The 18,799-nt window shown below is 32.5% G+C and overlaps 1 protein-coding gene across 29 annotated transcripts in view; it reads left to right on the top strand.

The window, feature by feature from the left end:
• LOC139501891 (arginine-glutamic acid dipeptide repeats protein-like) overlaps positions 1 to 18,799 on the top strand; it is a 96,972-nt gene that overhangs the window by 41,901 nt on the left and 36,272 nt on the right. For all 29 annotated transcript variants that reach the window (XR_011658681.1, XM_071291143.1, XM_071291139.1 and 26 more), the window contains 4 exons: positions 2,211 to 2,364; positions 8,518 to 8,651; positions 12,069 to 12,168; positions 12,982 to 13,080. Coding sequence is in view for 28 of the 29 variants with exons in the window: in XM_071291143.1 (XP_071147244.1) it covers positions 2,211 to 2,364; positions 8,518 to 8,651; positions 12,069 to 12,168; positions 12,982 to 13,080 (487 nt within the window). In the remaining variant the exon portion in view is untranslated. The remainder of the gene's footprint in view (positions 1 to 2,210; positions 2,365 to 8,517; positions 8,652 to 12,068; positions 12,169 to 12,981; positions 13,081 to 18,799) is intronic.

Genomic DNA, 18,799 nt, shown 5'->3' with positions numbered 1-18,799 from the left:
ACTAGGTATTAAAAGTCAAACTTACAGCTATCAATCAAATTACATAATTTATATTTACATAGCTAATTACCAAGCTTAAATTGCAACAGGTATTTAAATGAATTGAATTACAAATTATTACGCCATTCAGCCCTTAAACATCTTTAGGGCACTGTAAGACCTTCAATAATGAACAAAACCTATAAGAATAAGAATAAGAATAAGAATATTTTATTATTCCAATCAAGGGCCCTTGATGGGCAGCATAACATGTACACATAAAACTGTTTAATAAGTCCTCCACATGACAAAATGTGCAACAAGTGAAAAGAGAAAACCAGTGGCGGATCCAGAGGGGGGGTTCCGGGGGTTGGAACCCCCCCTTTTTTGGCCGATCAATGCATTTGAATGGGGACATATAGTTGGAACCCCCCCCCCCCCCCCTTTATCCTGGGTTGGGAACCCCCCCTTTTTAAAATGGCTGGATCCGCCCCTGCAAACCAACTGCCTTATTTATGCTGAATACAAGAAATGAAAATCAAATGAGGCAGACAACCAATCATAACCACTGAATAAGGGGTGTCTGACTTGAGACGGGCACTTTGAGAATGTGGTTGGGTTTACAGTGTTTTTGGGCTCTCAACCTTTCCCCCTAATCAAGGACAGTGGTGTTGAACACAACATAAGAACAACCATAAAAATCAGTTAAAAAAAAAATCAAATATTTATTGCCATATAAACTTAATCAACATTAAATTTGTGACAAATACAAAATAAGTCAATAATATAACTAAAATCAGTAATGAGGCTTGTATTTTATACATAAAATTTGCAACTGTTGTAAGTAAATAAACATCTTTAGATTTAGCTGTAAAGAATTTCTCAATCATAACATCCTATCCTCCCTGTGTTATGTTAGGTCATCATCTTATTGCTGTATAGTATCTCTGATCACTGCATATTATACAAAACACATCTGCCGTACCATTTATTGGCAGAAGCTCGCTTAAATCTCATAAACAGAATAATTTCCCCTCATGAGTGTGGAGATTTGAGTAGATTTTATTTCTAGTGTATTAAATCTCCCTGGTGAATAATTAAGAATTTTCCCTTAGATTTCAATCAAATTCTAGGTTTTAACATTCCTATAATAACTGCTTTCAACTGAGTATCGATTTATACATCAGCCCGTTTTAAATTGGTATTTAATTTAGCCGTCTGATAACATCAACTTTTGTATGATATCTAAATGTGTTAAAAAGCCGGTAGAAGTCTAATTACTCAAGAATATGTTTTTATTTGATATCGTATTGATATAATAATATGGTATATACTCATTGAGAATTATCTGACAGAGTGTCATTGTGAATTGATTGTACAGAAACCTAGGTCTTGGTACTGAATATTGATTTTTAAAGGAGCCGCATAGGAGCCTGTAATTTCACACCTGGTAGTATTATATAATGCATATTTAAGTATGGTTTATTGAATAGTGTAACAAACTTAAATGTCATACAGGGTCGTTCTAAAGTTGTTAAAGTTATTTACCTCCTAATACATTTTGAAATTAATATTTATTAAAGTATGTCTCCTTGCAGAATATTACCATATATATATTTATGTACAAGTTTTTTTCTGCATCAATGCATTTCCTAATAAAAATATTTTATGCATGCTTTTTTTGCCTTTAAAGCATGTTACATTTTTTAGGAGAAATAAAGACTTTTAGAATAAATCAAAGTGCGAAATATATATTTATGTTTTCACGATTGCAAGTTAGTGAAACTCATTGATAAAAAATGTTAAAAAAATATGTATCTTTGATATTTTGGTATGACACTGTGAATTACCATATATCTTTAGATTTCTATTAACTAATATAAAAAAGAAGATGTGGTATGATTGCCAATGAGACAACTGTCCACAAGAGACCAAAATGACACAGACATTAACAACTATAGGTCACCATACAGCCTTCAACAATGAGCAAAGCCCATACCGCATAGTCAGCTATAAAAGGCCCTCAAGCACAGTTGACTTTGAACAATGCTATACACACATGCACAAGAAGAAGATAACACCTACAAGCTTTGAAATTTTAATAAAAAAAAGAAAAAAGTTTGAAAATTCTAAGGGTACTTAAAACATTTGATATAATTTTCAGAAAAAGTTCAAATTCAATATTGATAATTTGATTGAAAAGTTTGTTGTAATCTGTTTTAATTTTGTAGAGGAAAGTGTCGAGTACAGCACTTCCCAGATATATACTCAGTGAAGGACTTTAGAGTAGAGAGGGACAATTACTTCTATGTGTTAGAATATAATCCTAAGACGAAAAGACTGGCCACCACGCAGGGGGAAATTAGAGTCGGGTCGAGCCACCAGGTATGTAAAACATTAGCCATCACCAAGGGGGAAATCAGAGTCAGGTTGGAGCCATTAGTTATACATGTAAAACACTGGCCATCACCCAGGGGAAATCAGATTTGGGTCGAGCCACTAGGTATTTAAAAATTTAAAAGACTGGCCACCACCAAGGGGGGAAATTAGAGTCGGGTCAAGCCACCATGTATGTAAAATACTGGCCACCACGCAGGTGGTAATCAGAGTCGGGTCGAGCCACCATGTATGTAAAAGACTGGCCACCACACAGGGGGAAATCAGAGTCGGGTCGAGCCACCAGGTATGTAATAGACTGGCCACCACGCAGGGGGAAATCAGAGTCGTGTCAAGCCACCAGGTATGTAAAAGACTGGCCACCACGCAGGGGGGAAATCAGAGTCAGGTCGAGCCACCGTGTATGTAAAAGACTGGCCACCACGCCCACGCAGGGGGAAATCAGAGTCGGGTCGAGCCACCATGTATGTAAAAGACTGGCCACCACACAGGGGGAAATCAGAGTCTGGTCGAGCCACCATGTATGTTATAGACTGGCCACCACGCAGGGGGAAATCAGAGTCGGGTCTAGCCACCAGGTATGTAAAAGACTTGCCACCACACAGGGGGTAATCAGAGTCGGGTCGAGCCACCAGGTATGTAAAAGACTTGCCACCACGCAGAGGGTTATCAGAGTCGGGTCGAGCCACCAGGTATGTAAAAGACTAGCCACCATGCAGGGGGAAATCAGAGTCGGGTCGAGCAACCAGGTTTATATGTCTTTAAAAAAAGTTGTTTTGGCTTGTAATATTTCCCACTGGATTTTAAATGTTCTTCACCTAGTCCTTGAGGTGTCCTTTTCATGTTTGTGGGTTCTTTCTAATAAATTCAAACCTCATATCTCTCTTTATTTCTCATTGTAAGAGGTGCTCTTCTAAATTAAATGAATAATGCAGATCCTGTACAGATATAAAAGGGAGGGTCCTAAATCAAAACTTCATGTGAATTTCATGTGAAAATTATTGATACAGAATTTAAATAATTATGTACTTAAATTGTGTATTAAAAGCTGAGATTGAAATTCACATGAAGTTAACACCAGATTCAGTTGAGATTAAAATTATTTTCAAATTAAAACGAAACTTAAGTGCCTTGAATTATAAGCTCAGTTTAGATAAACTTTAAATGCATTTTGTGATATTCTAGTGATGAAATATTGCCTACGTTGAATTAGAAATTGAGATTATATTTCATTTTCATGGTCCATGAATTTGTTATTTGCGTATGTAATCAATTAAAACCATCTTATTTGTAATAAGTTAAAATATCAATCGGAATTTCAGATCTTTAAATTGAATGTAAAAAGGGAAAAATATTTTGGCAAGTGTTGTTAAGGTTTTATTCACACTTTACAAAATTTACTTCAGCGCTTATGTTGATTTTGTCATAAATAAACAATTTATCGCTCTGTGTTCATTCTATTGACATTGTATAAAATGAATATAAAATATTTATAATACCTAACCATCTCAAGTGTAAAAACTTGAATCAGAAGTCATGAGCTGTTTAAATCGCTACAATGGAAATAAAATGCCGTCTTTTTGTGGTGGCTTTAAATCTTTATGGTATGATCGCTGTAATCCATTTAGAGGTTTATATTGATCAATTTATAGACTTTTAATAAACAGATTGTCTTTGTCTGCAATGAATTGGGAAATTTTTACAGTGAAATTGACATTAAGAGAGACGACATGTTATAGTAGGATCTTTGTATTAAGGCTTTATAGATTTCTACATTTCTTTGGCTACCGGCTTATTGATCGAGTCCATAGACCTTCCGAGATATGAACTGTCAACATAACATAGTTGTCTAGCTATTCCGTATTAAATTATACAAATATATTATCCAGTGTAATATATCACCAATGATTTCTTTGCAGAAAAGAAATGTCAATTTAACAGGTTTCAAAGACACATGTATTTTTAAGCTGATAAGATAAAATCTGTTAAAAATCGCCTAAATTTGTCCTTGTTGGTGATGTTTTTAATAATCAACTATTAAATATTTTTTCTTTATTTAATAAACTTGCATTGTTGGGCTTTATAAATATTAACTGAGATTTTTATTTTACTTTCTATTTATTCAGAAATGAAGTATTTCAATAATTGACCTTCTAATGAGAATTGTCTATTTCCATTTATGAATTTTCAATACTGTATATTTTGATCTTAAATAAAAAAGAATAATTTTCACAAATTAATAAAACAAAAAAAACAGTATCATATTTCTGAAGGATTATTTTAAAGTTACTTTCCCCCAGAACAAGAGATTACAACGATGTATGGCTATAACTATATTACACATTTTGGAGATAAAATTGTCTAGCTTAAAGCTTGAACTTGATACTTTTTTTTAACAGTGTTCTTGAACTTGATACTTTTGTTACACCAATGAAGTCAATTAAAATGGTTTGATATACAGTATAAACTAACATGTATTTAAAACTAATCAATAATTAAGTGATTAATATACCTATTTAATTACACCATACTAAGTAAATTAAATAAACGTATTAGGTTTGACTGTGTATAAAACTTGCTGACACCCCTGGGTTATCTGATCAGCATATAGTTTGACACTACCATTGTCTACCTTTAGAGATATTGTCTTGTTGTGGTGACCCGCGATCACCTTAACTTCACGATTGAGTTATTGTACACCCTGATTTACTTTGAAGTCGGTCCTCGTACAGGTAAAATAGTTTTACCTGTGGAATTATCGGTATTTACTGCAAAACTGTCTGGTACAGGCTGAAATATTTTTTTATTTAAATTATGATTGTTGTTAAACTGTGTTAAATACCACAATTTCTATTAAAATCAAATTTTGCAACCTCATGACATTTGTGGTGTAAATTGTGAAATAAATTGTTCGCATTTTATGCATTTAAGTGAAGACTATCAACACAAAAAGTGTGTATAAAAGGTCAACAAAGTGATGGGTTGGCTTTAATTCTCCCTATCTCTAAATTTTATAGGCATTTAAGTTTAGAGGCCAGAAATAAAAGAAAGTTTGTATTATCACAAGGTTTGTGAAAAAGGCGCTTAGATTTTTACTGAAGGTCCTCTTGAATGAGCATTGACAAGATCCCTATAACTAAATATTTTTAAATTAAAGCTTTTTTAAGGGATTTCTGCTTCCATTCATTCATAAACAAATTCATAAATGTCATCTAGACTGATTTATTCTAATTGATAATTAGGCAAGCTTTTTGTCAAGAGAAAACCTTACATATTCAAATTTTGAGGGGTCTGTAGGTGGCCTGTTGCAAGGCAAAATTTCTGCCACAATCCAATATACCCTCATTTTCCAGTGGCAGTCCAAGTTTCCCCGACCATCATCCTGGGTGGCCTCTATTATTACAAGACCTATACCTATTCTATTTTGTTAACTTGTTCTCGTCCTGAACATGCATGAAATATTTGCCACTGGACATTAAGCAACCAACAATCAATCAATCAAAATTGATGATCATCCTTCCAAATAAAGTTGAGGAAATGATAATGGTATTGTCTTGTTGTGGTGACCCGCGATCACCTTAACTTCACGATTGAGTTATTGTACACCCTGATTTTCACTTACATTTAAAAAAAAAAAAAGTTTCATGTTTGCAATTATATAATAAAAAATTGTGTTGGCTTTCTGACTCACAGAGATATACCCCAACCCATATCTCCTTTTATATATACTTGATATATGTTTGTCTTTATATGGTAACAAGATAGTAAATAAAATACAACTGTAAATCACATGTTTTATATCCCCTGGCACAAACAGAAGTGAATATAATATCAGATGTTAATCCCTAGGCAAAGGGAAAAAAAGAGTTGTATAGTTATACAACAAGGAAATCTATTGCAAATGTCTTCAAAGATATAAAAGTGACACAATCTTTTAACACTTATACTGATTGAGGACATAGAGGGAGATATATTGGAAGGTTTTAATTCAGCCAGAGATTACATCATTATACAGTAGAGGGAGAGTTATTGGAAGGTTTAAATTCAGCCAGAGATTACATCATTATACAGTCATTTCCATGGTCTGACAGACATGTGACAATGTCCAGTAATAAATGGTTTGGTCCAGTTAAAGTTCATCAATTACTGGACCAAATAAACAGTGAAGATGCAGAAATTTTGTAATACTATAGTTTATTGAATAAATGCACATTTGTAATACTCATAATGTAAAGGACTGCTACAACACTGACTGGACTAGCAATGCTTGAACATATATTTGACCTGAAGATCATTGAGGTCCCAAATACCCTCGGAACCTTCTCAACATATACTGGACTAGAAATGCTTGAACATATACTTGACCCAAGAGGTCCCAAATACCTTTGGAACCTATTCATTATATTCTGGACTAGCAATGCTTGAACATATACTTGACCCAAATATCATTGAGGTCCCAAATACCTTTGGAACCTATTCATTATATTCTGGACTAGCAATGCTTGAACATATACTTGACCCAAATATCGTTGAGGTCCCAAATACCTTTGGAACCTATTCATTATATTCTGGACTAGCAATGCTTGAACATATACTTGACACAAAGATAATTTTTTGAGGTCCCAAACACCCTTTGAACCTACTCATCATGTATAGATATAAGATTTTATTGTGTAAAATTGAATAGTCACAGTATTTTATACTTGATAAATGGCGCAAATTTTAATTGATTTATCTGCATGTGCAGAAATTCTGAAACTGTTACTTCCACTTCTAGTGATATATTTTTTTACCAGGGTTTGGAGGGGAGGGGGGAATAAAAAACATAAGCAATATCAAATATACACATTGTGTTTGTTGTTGCTGCTTTATATTTAAACAAAAAGGTAAATATTTCTATTTTATTTCAAATTTTAATTTTTTGGTCATATATTGCTATCACGTTGGCGTCGTCGTCGTCGTCGTCCGAATACTTTAATTTTCGCACTCTAACTTTAGGAAAAGTGAATAGAAATCAATGAAATTTAAACACAAGGTTTATGACCATAAAAGGAAGGTTGGGTTTGATTTTGGGAGTTTTGGTCCTAACAGTTTAGGAATAAGGGGCCCAAATTGGTCTACATTAAGGTCCAAAGGGTCCAAAATTAAATTAAGTTTGATTTTAACAAAAATTAAATTCTTGGGCTTATTTGATATGCTTTATCTAAATATGTACTTTGATTTTTGATTATGTGCCCAGTTTTCAAGTTGGTCCAAATCAGGATTCCATATCAAGTATAGTATCAATAGCAAGAAATTTTCAATTGCACAGTATTGCACAATAGCAAGAAATATCTAATTGCACAATATTGTGCAATAGCAATTAATTTTCAATTGGAGTTATCTTTCTTTGTATAGAATAGTAGTTGATAATATATGTTGGAAATTTGCCAGACATGACTATGATGTCATTTTCTATTTTTATTTGCCAATAACTATGTAAATAACTTCATTGGAAATTTGCCAATATAAAATGTTGCTGATGAAGTTTTTTTTATTGTTTTATACAATAAACAATGTATATTCACTTTTACTACCAACCAATCTTTACCATTCAGTGATAACAAGCACTTTATTTTACATTTTAATATTTTATGATGTATTTAAAAGAGTAGATATTGTTGCAAACTCCATTAGAAATTTGAATTGATATCAGTTTTGGAACCTATTCATTATATTCTGGACTAGCAATGCTTGAACATATACTTGACCCAAATATCGTTGAGGTCCCAAATACCTTTGGAACCTATTCATTATATTCTGGACTAGCAATGCTTGAACATATACTTGACACAAAGATAATTTTTTGAGGTCCCAAACACCCTTTGAACCTACTCATCATGTATAGATATAAGATTTTATTGTGTAAAATTGAATAGTCACAGTATTTTATACTTGATAAATGGCGCAAATTTTAATTGATTTATCTGCATGTGCAGAAATTCTGAAACTGTTACTTCCACTTCTAGTGATATATTTTTTTACCAGGGTTTGGAGGGGAGGGGGGAATAAAAAACATAAGCAATATCAAATATACACATTGTGTTTGTTGTTGCTGCTTTATATTTAAACAAAAAGGTAAATATTTCTATTTTATTTCAGGCTCGTTTACCCGTCTGTCAGCAGAATGTGCCACCATCACAGATGCCGGAAAAAATGGAGACTTGGGAGGTCCCCAAATGGAGGCCTATGCTTGTTGTGGATGGGGACTTAATGATGTATCTAAGAGCTGCAAGGTAAGCTTACAGAAATATTGTAAGTCCCAAATGCAGTGAGTTGTATATTGACTGTAGTAATTGTGAGATAATGCTGTGGTTTAAGGTTTCTTGTTGACAGTTGTTAATTACAACCATGTTAACAGTTTTTATACGACCGCAAAATTTGAAAAAATTTTCGTCGTATATTGCTATCACGTTGGCGTCGTCGTCTGCGTCGTCGTCATCGTCGTCCGAATACTTTTAGTTTTCGCACTCTAACTTAATAAAAGTGAATGGAAATCTATGAAATTTTGACACAAGGTTTATGACCACAAAAGGAAGGTTGGTATTGATTTTGGGAGTTTTGGTCCCAACATTTTAGGAATTAGGGGCCAAAAAGGGCCCAAATAAGCATTTTCTTGGTTTTCGCACTATAACTTTAGTTTAAGTTAATAGAAATCTATGAAATTTTGACACAAGGTTTATGACCACAAAAAAACGGTTGGGATTGATTTTGGGAGTTTTTGTTTCAACAGTTTAGGAATTAGGGGCCAAAAAAGGGCCCAAATAAGCATTATTCTTGGTTTTCGCACAATAACTTTAGTTTAAGTAAATAAAAATCTATGAAATTTAAACACAAGGTTTATGACCATAAAAGGAAGGTTGGTATTGATTTTGGGAGTTTTGGGCCCAACATAATAAGGGGCCCAAAGGGTCCAAAATTAAACTTTGTTTGATTTCATCAAAATTGAATAATTGGGGTTCTTTGATATGCCGAATCTAACTGTCATGACTGTGTATGTAGATTCTTAACTTTTGGTCCCGTTTTCAAATTGGTCTACATTAAGGTCCAAAGGGTCCAAAATTAAACTTAGTTTGATTTTGACAAAAAATGAATCAGTTAGGTTCTTTGATATGCTGAATCTAAAAATGTACTTAGATTCTTGATTATTGGCCCAGTTTTCAAGTTGGTCCAAATCGGGGTCCAAAATTAAACTTTGTTTGATTTCATCAAAAATTGAATAAATGGGGTTCTTTGATATACCAAATCTAACTGTGTATGTAGATTCTTCATTTTTGGTCCTGTTTTCAAATTGGTCTACACTAAAGTCCAAAGGGTCCAAAATTAAACTTAGTCTGATTTTAACAAAAATTGAAATCTTGGGGTTCTTTGATATGCTGAATCCCGAAATGTACTTAGATTTTTTATTATGGGCCCAGTTTTCAAGTTGGTCCAAATCAGGATCTAAAATTATTATATTAAGTATTGTGCAATAGCAAGTCTTTTCAATTGCACAGTATTGCGCAATGGCAAGAAATATCTAATTGCACAATATTGTGAAATAGCAATTTTTTTTTTAATTAGAGTTATCTTTCTTTGTCCAGAATAGTAAGCAAGAAATATCTAATTGCAAAATATTGTGCAATAGCAAGATTTTTTTTTAATTGGAGTTATCTTTCTTTGTCCAGAATCAACTTAAATCTTTGATATACAATATACAATGTATATTCACTTTTTACTACCAACTGATAAATTAAAATAATCTTTACCATTCAGTGATAACAAGCAGTTTTTTTACATCTTAATATTTTATGATGTATTTAAATGAGTAGTTATTGTTGCAAACTCCATTAGAAATTTTAATTGAGATTAGTTTTGGAATAAGGGAAAGGGGGATGTGATTAAAAAAATTGGGTTCAATTTTTATACGACCGCAAAAATTTTAATTTTTTGGTCATATATTGCTATCACGTTGGCGTCGTCGTCATCGTCGTCTGAATACTTTAATTTTCGCACTCTAACTTTAGGAAAAGTGAATAGAAATCAATGAAATTCAAACACAAGGTTTATGACCATAAAAGGAAGGTTGGGTTTGATTTTGGGAGTTTTGGTCCTAACAGTTTAGGAATAAGGGGCCCAAATTGGTCTACATTAAGGTCCAAAGGGTCCAAAATTAAATTAAGTTTGATTTTAACAAAAATTAAATTCTTGGGCTTATTTGATATGCTTTATCTAAATATGTACTTTGATTTTTGATTATGTGCCCAGTTTTCAAGTTGGTCCAAATCAGGATTCCATATCAAGTATAGTATCAATAGCAAGAAATTTTCAATTGCACAGTATTGCACAATAGCAAGAAATATCTAATTGCACAATATTGTGCAATAGCAATTAATTTTCAATTGGAGTTATCTTTCTTTGTATAGAATAGTAGTTGATAATATATGTTGGAAATTTGCCAGACATGACTATGATGTCATTTTCTATTTGTATTTGCCAATAACTATGTAAATAACTTCATTGGAAATTTGCCAATATAAAATGTTGCTGATGAAGTTTTTTTTATTGTTTTATACAATAAACAATGTATATTCACTTTTACTACCAACCAATCTTTACCATTCAGTGATAACAAGCACTTTATTTTACATTTTAATATTTTATGATGTATTTAAAAGAGTAGATATTGTTGCAAACTCCATTAGAAATTTGAATTGATATCAGTTTTGGAAAAAGGGAAAATGGGATGTGAAAAAAAATGGGGGGTGGGGGGGGGGGGTGGGGGGGGGGGTGGTTAAATTTTTCTCATTTCAGATTTCATAAATAAAAAGAAAATTTCTTCAAACATTTTTTTGAGAGGATTAATATTCAACAGCATAGTGAATTGCTCAAAGGCAAAAAAAAACTTTTAGGTTCATTAGACCACATTCGTTCTGTGTCAGAAACCTATGCTGTGTCATGATCAACTATTTAATTTTAGATTTAAAAAGTTTGAAGAAGAAATCTTTAATTGATTTGTAAAATCTTGACATTTGTTTTGTGTAAAAAAAAAACCATGTAATGTCAAAAATTTGATCACAATCCAAATTCAGAGCTGTATCCCGCTTGAATGTTTTGTCCATACTTGCCCCAACTGTTCAGGGTTCGACCTCTGCGGTCGTATAAAGCTGCGCCCTGCGGAGCACCTGGTTCTCATTTGAAATTTCATAAATAAAAAAGAAAATTTCTTCAAACATTTTTTTGAGAGGATTAATATTCAACAGCATAGTGAATTGCTCTAAGAGAAAACAAAAATTTTAAGTTCATTAGAACACATTCATTCTGTGTCAGAAACCTATGCTGTGTCAACTATTTAATCACAATCCAAATTTAGAGCTGAATCCAGCTTGAATGTTGTGTCCATACTTGCCCCAACCGTTCAGGGTTCAACCTCTGCGGTCGTATAAAGCTACGCCCTGCGGAGCATCTGGTTTAGTAATAACCTTGTTAACAGTTGTTAGTTATAACCTTTTTAACAGTTGTTAATTATGTTACCTTGTTAACAGTTATTAATTATGTTACCTTATTAACAGCTATTATTAAGTTACCTTATTAAAAGTTAGTTAGTTATAACCATTGGGGTTCATACCACATCTTTTTATATCCTTGTTAACAGTTGTTAATTATAATTGCAGAAGTGTGGCAGCGTTTACAGGAATGTGTGATGGAGGATCAACAGATGATGGTTGCCAGGCAGCCTCTATGGACGAGACCACCATTAATGCTATGGATACAGTAAGTGTTTATCTACCCAGCTTCAAGGATCTTTATCATAATACTGTGGATTCTTTAATATTCGTTGAATATCAATTTTAGTGTATTAAACGGATACAGGGAAACCACAAATTTAAACGTTCAACTAATTACAAATTTTTAAAAGGAATGTATATAGATTTTGCTAAAACCACGATATTAAACATTCAAGAAAATGCAAGTTTTCCTCAAACCACGAAAATTGATACCCACGAAAATAGATGAATCTACAGTGAGTTGTAGAAACATATGTGTGTTTAGTTAAGGACAACATTCATATTTGTATTCCTGTGATTTTAAGAATTCTTTAATTTGAAATGGAAGGAAACACAAGAAAGTAATGAAGACAGTCCTTCAAAGCTAACTTTGTTTTGAACAATTAAAAGGGTAAAAAAAATATCACAAAAATACCGAATTCCAAGGTAAATTCATAAAGGGGGGCAAAAATGACAAAATCAACCAATAAAAAGAATGGACAACCAGTCTCATACTCTAGACTTGGTACAGCATTGTGCATAGATAATTCCCAGAAGAGTAATTCACAGAAGAGTAATTCCCAGAAGAGTAATTCCCAGAAGAGTAATTCCCAGAAGAGTAATTCCTGCCAGGAGCATCTAATAAATGAAGTAATGACAGTAAGTTGAGATTTCTGAACATGTTCCCAATTTCCATTGTCAATTTTATATATTTTGTTTGCTCTTGTTGTTGGGTTGCCATTTCATTGATATTAACAATACAACATTTTAATGAGTCTATTAGCTTCAATGTTATAAACAAAATGTTTGATATTTACAGCTACATAATCACAGCTATGACACTGGGAAAGCTCTACAAGCCCTGGTCAAATCACCAGCCCTTCGTAGCATTGAAAAAAAGTGGACGGATGAAGACTCGGTAAGATTCTTTTTGTGAAAACATTAAAAAGAGCATTTGGGCTGTATTGGTTTTCCTGGTTGATGAACAGCTACTGATACAGATTATGTTATGTATAATTCTCTCTGTATTAGCATTAAAGACCGGGGTTAGGGTATAAAAGGGAGACAATTCATGAAAATATGATTTTATTCAAATATTGAGCAGGGTTAAGAATTGAGAAGCATTTTTCAAAATTAATTCAAAAATTGCTATCTTCTTTACTTTTAAACTTGTACAGTTGTCAGAACATAAATAATGGTCAGTTAAGACCAAAAAGTGAGAAAATAAAATAACTCACAATAAAGATTTTTATTTTCTATTTACACAACAAGCAAATTCACTAAAAATAATCTGATTCTTATCTTAGCACTGCCCATTTCCAAATAGGCTTAATTGCTGTAGGGGTGTAAAATTTTCTAGGTCATCCCCGGTCTTTAAACTCTTTCCTCTTTCAGTACACATATATATCATGTCCATTTGTTATAAGGTTGTTACACTGATTTTATAAGGATGGATTTTTACAAAATCATTATACATATCTTTTTCTACTCATTTATCATGTTGAATGAGATAGGTACATTTGTATTCACTGAAATTGATATTAAATATATCAGGTCCTCTATCAATACTTGATTATCATATTGGCTGAATAAGATACTTAATATATCATGTACATGGCCTTATCCATACACATTTTTCATATTGGCTCAAATAGATACATAACATTTGGGGGTTCTGTCAAATACACAATTGTCGTATTGGATGCCACAGATAATTAGTATAGCATGCCCTTTGTCAAATTCATTTTTCATATTGGCTGAAATGGATATAAAATAATAACAGGTCCTCTGACAACAGCTGAAATAGATAAATGATTTACAAATTTGAATTGATTATTGATTTAAAAAGAATTATTTTATTGTTTTATATTATTTCATCTGCCTTCAATACCCATTCATCATATCCAAAAATCTGTTTATTGGCCGAAATGGATTAATACTCGCTTTAATCTGTAATCAATATTGATCATTTCACAAAATGCAATGCATTGCTTAATAATGACCGCATACTTCATCCTCAGTAGATATAGATCTTGATTTATCAAGTCCAAATATCTGTGAAAGGATGTAATTGTATAAAATATCTGCCTAAGTTCTGAGCTATTGATTGGCTGTCTTATTTACATCTAATATCTCTCCATCTAGACTGTTATCCTCATTCAAGCCTCAAATAGCATATTGATTATAGAGTGCTCGGCAAAACTATCAAATATATAGTCATTGTCTTCCCTGATGAAAATCACATTCATTTTCATACATCACTACAGCTTTGATAGAGTGATTCCAAACATTGACTGAAATTGCAGCTCTTTGGATCATCTCTCAGCAAAATTCAGTGGTAATAACACAATTGTCATTTTCCGATTTAGTGAAAAAAAATCAATACTTGGTATTTTGCTCTGATACAATTATTACGGAGACATTGAGTTGTGTGGACATATCTCCAGTGTCTTATCCTTGTAGGATATTGGTAGTTAGAGACAACTCCACAGTAGCATATCAACAGTACAGAACCATATCGTGTTTCTTTTTGCTGGTTATAAGCAATTACTGTCCAATCACTCATCATCCGGTGTAACGATTGGCAGTTTATTTGATGTAATAGATTGGTGTTATTGAAAAAGCTGTTAACGGGGTTTCTGGGAAAGCTATTTAGTCACTCATCCATCATACTTATATACTGATTACTATGTGATTTCTGTTCCGATAATGATCAGGTTCAAAATAAATACGCTTCACTATTGTGTTTTGGCACTTACAAAATAAATAAATGTGGAAACAGATGATAAATAAAATGAAACACTTCAGCTGAGGTGGAGGAAGGGGAGGGAACTATGAACTCCAACATATTCTACTAATTATTCTCTCTACTAATTACTGTAAATTATTGCAAGGTTTTTATTATTGAGAATAATGCATCTAACGGTAGGTGAGAATCCTGGCTCCTGACTTAAGACAGACACACACATAGAGAATGTGGCGGGCGGGGTTAAACATATTAGTTGGATCCCAACCCTCCCCTAAAGGCTATTGAGAAATAAAATGTACACATATTGCCCTCATTTTTTTGTGCTTAGACAATAGGTATTTATCAGGTCCAGAAATTTATTCATTAATATTGTCCTTTAAACATGTTAAATAATATCAATACTTTTCAATGTATAGATATAGGAAGATGTTGTGTATAGGTTTAGTCAAACATCTCAGACAAATGATTAATTTATTGGTACATTGACACCCTGTTAACTTCTTAAAATCTACTTATTGCTACTTATATATCTTCCAGCAGGACAGTAGACACAAATTTACATATTTTTCTTCTCAGTTTGCCAGTTTTCAATTTGATAATGTAACTTAATTGTAAAAATATTTACCCCTTTGCTTGTGTTGTTAGGCAGACTTTGTGAAGTCTTCAAACTCAGACGTACAATGTTTGGTCAAACAAATGCTGTTATTATTCAAACATATACATAGTTAAGGCTTTGTGTTTAGAATTAAATTTAACTTTTGAAATTTAAGTCACACATACTTGAAAATTAAGGGTGAATATAATTCCTTTTTGTCTTCATTTTAGACTTTTAATGTTTAGTATTAATACAAATTATGTGAAATTGGTAATTGAACCAAATATGTCTTGATATTTATAAGGGCTATTCCAGATTAAAATGTATGGGGGGTTGGAAGGCACATTGTATTAAATTTTAATAATACATGGGTATCAGAGCAACTTTTTACACTATAATGCACTATAATTTTCAATTACAATTGTCTGGGCGGCACACGCTGACAAAAACTGCCTTCCAACCAACCCCCCCCCCCCCCCCCCCCCCATACATTTTTATCTGGAATAGCCCTAAAAAAAAAATCAGATATGTTTCTCATATTGTAAAGAATGATGAATATATTGTTTGTGCTTTCATATTTGTCTTTATAACAAACTTGAATTAATGCAAATGTTTGGTAATTTCAATTGCCATGACATTTCATTAATTTGCTATTCTACAGCACATATACTTTGAATACAGAGTAAATTTATTTAAACCTATTTGTTTGTTTTCATCACAATTTTATTACACTTGGTATACAAATGAAATGACATTTGAAAATAGTCATGAGTATTCTTTGTGTTTAAAGTTGCAATCAAATTTGGATTACAAATAACTTTTTTCTAACATTTTTATAAATTGATTTTTTCAAGCGTTGACTTTGTTATGATGCAATAATCTTATAAGGAAATAAATAAATTTGCTGTACAATTTCTCATATTCAACCATTGAATTTATTGTTAAAAACACATGTTTGATATGCATTCATTGCACTGAATCGTTAAATGATTTCTGGAGGTTAAAAAGCGCAGTATGATTTGCCATCATGTTGCATAATTCTAAAATAATTGAATACGCTGTAGCTCTACATGTTACATGCTAAGCTGGATACAGAACATGTAATTTTATTTTTTCTCTTAACTTTTTAGAAAGAGATATATTTTTTTTTATTTTTTAACTCAATTATACAACTTCAAGAACAATTTCCGATATTAAAGTACAAATTTTAAACTTATTCACTTTCATGGTTTCGTTATTCACAATAGTTTAAAAGGATTGAAATGAGTCCACAGTTTTCTTAATGTAAAAATTATGAGATGGAGTTATCAAATCATGACATGAAAGCAATGTTTCTGTGCTTTTTATCATCACAAAGTCACCCCAAAGCAAATTCAAAACCAATGGTGCATTCAGAAGGGGGAGGGGGGGGCCTAGAGAATCTATTTTCCCTTAGAATCTCCTGTTTTTCACCAAACATGTAAAGTTTTAGTATGAAATCATTCAAAAACTTTTGGACCTGCAAGGTGTCAACAGGCCCAGGGGGGGGGGGGGGGTCGTCCGAACCCCCCTCGGCTACGGGTATGGTGTCAATCATACTACACATGTGTATTAAATTGTGATGTAATTAGAACAAACATCACTATAGTAGGCAAAGAATTCTAAAAAAAAAGACTAAGGGCCTCAGTGGCCAAGTGGTCTAAGTAGTTACTGCTGTAATCACTAGCCAGTCAACACTGAGTTTGTGTTTGAACACTGCGCATGTGGGTGCACTCGACTCCAATCTTAATTGACTAGGTCAGTGGTTTTCCCCAGGCACTCCATCTTTCTCCACTAATAAAAACTGGCGGCCACGAAATAGCCTAAATGCGGTGCTTAAAAGTGGCGTTAAAACACCAAAAATCAAATAATTCTCAAAAAAGACTGTGCAGCGTACAATATTGTGGAAAAACCCTCTAACAAACCCCTAAACAAATAAGGAAGGACACTTACCCTCTAACAAACCCCTGAACAAATAAGGGAAGGACACTTACCCTCTAACAAACCCCTGAACAAATAAGGAAGGACACTTACCCTCTAACAAACCCCTGAACAAATAAGGAAGGACACTTACCCTCTAACAAACCCCTCAACAAATAAGGAAGGACACTTTCTTTGCATTCAACATATTTTAAACTATAAGATGATTTAATTTCCACTAGAGAGTACCCTTTATTGGCAGAATCAGTACAATTTTACAATACAAAAGAAAAACATCTCAAATATATAATTTGTGATTATAAATGTGTAATTTTACAATACAAAAGAAAAACATCTCAAATATGTAATTTATGATTATATAAATGTGTTTCACAATTGTCACCATGCTGTATTCCCAAATCTCACATTAGATAATCGACTCCAGTCATAACCATTTCAATATTAAACATATTGGGTAATGATTCAGGATAAATATGAACTTAATATTGGAAGTTATTGTAGATGACTGTTGAATAATACATGGTTCAGTATTTGCCAAACGAATTGTAAAACCATTAATATCTTTGATGTAGTGTATAACATACTGAGCATGTCACTATATTTGTTATGAATATTTAATTAGACACAAAGGCTGCAGATGTGTCAGTGTTAAGATTAGGCCAAGTGAAGAAAATTACATACTTTGGTTATTTGATCAAACGTTGGTGTATAATTGGCCGTTTCAGAATATAAAGAATTATGGATAATTTCATTGTAAGTACCCCAAAATGAAAATAACGTCGTCATTGGTTAAATTCCAAATTGTTCATGACATTTTTAACCAATATGGATTTTTTGTTGTACACTTTTGAAAATATTACCCATGATGAATTAGATACTGAACAGGGAATTAATCAAAAGTAGATGTCAAGTTTTTATTACACAGTTGTAAAAAGTGTGAATTATTTTATTATTTGACTGTACATTAGATATTTGATATAAAGCTGTAAGCATAGCTAAACATAGCAAAGTGGGTCAAGAGACAAAAATATGTACTTCACTTGATACTAAAAATGTTGAATGAAAAAAATGTTTCTGAAGGATGGTAATGCCTGAAAACACATTTGTGAAGGGGAAGGTCAATGTAAAAAACTTATCAGTTTACACTCATTAAAATTTTACTGAAAACATGAGGTGGCTTAAAAAAAATTTTTTTTAATGTTATACAAGTTTTCAAGGAATTATTTGAATCTACATCATACACTTCTAATCAATTTTCCAGAATCAAAAATTTTTCCAGATTCAAATAATTCCTTGTTTACAGAATATTTTTTGTATTTGCTCAAGTTGTTGGTT

Source organism: Mytilus edulis, chromosome 13, assembly GCF_963676685.1.
Source record: "Mytilus edulis chromosome 13, xbMytEdul2.2, whole genome shotgun sequence".
NCBI classification, from domain to species: domain Eukaryota; kingdom Metazoa; phylum Mollusca; class Bivalvia; order Mytilida; family Mytilidae; genus Mytilus; species Mytilus edulis.
This window is presented reverse-complemented; position numbering and strand designations above follow the sequence as displayed.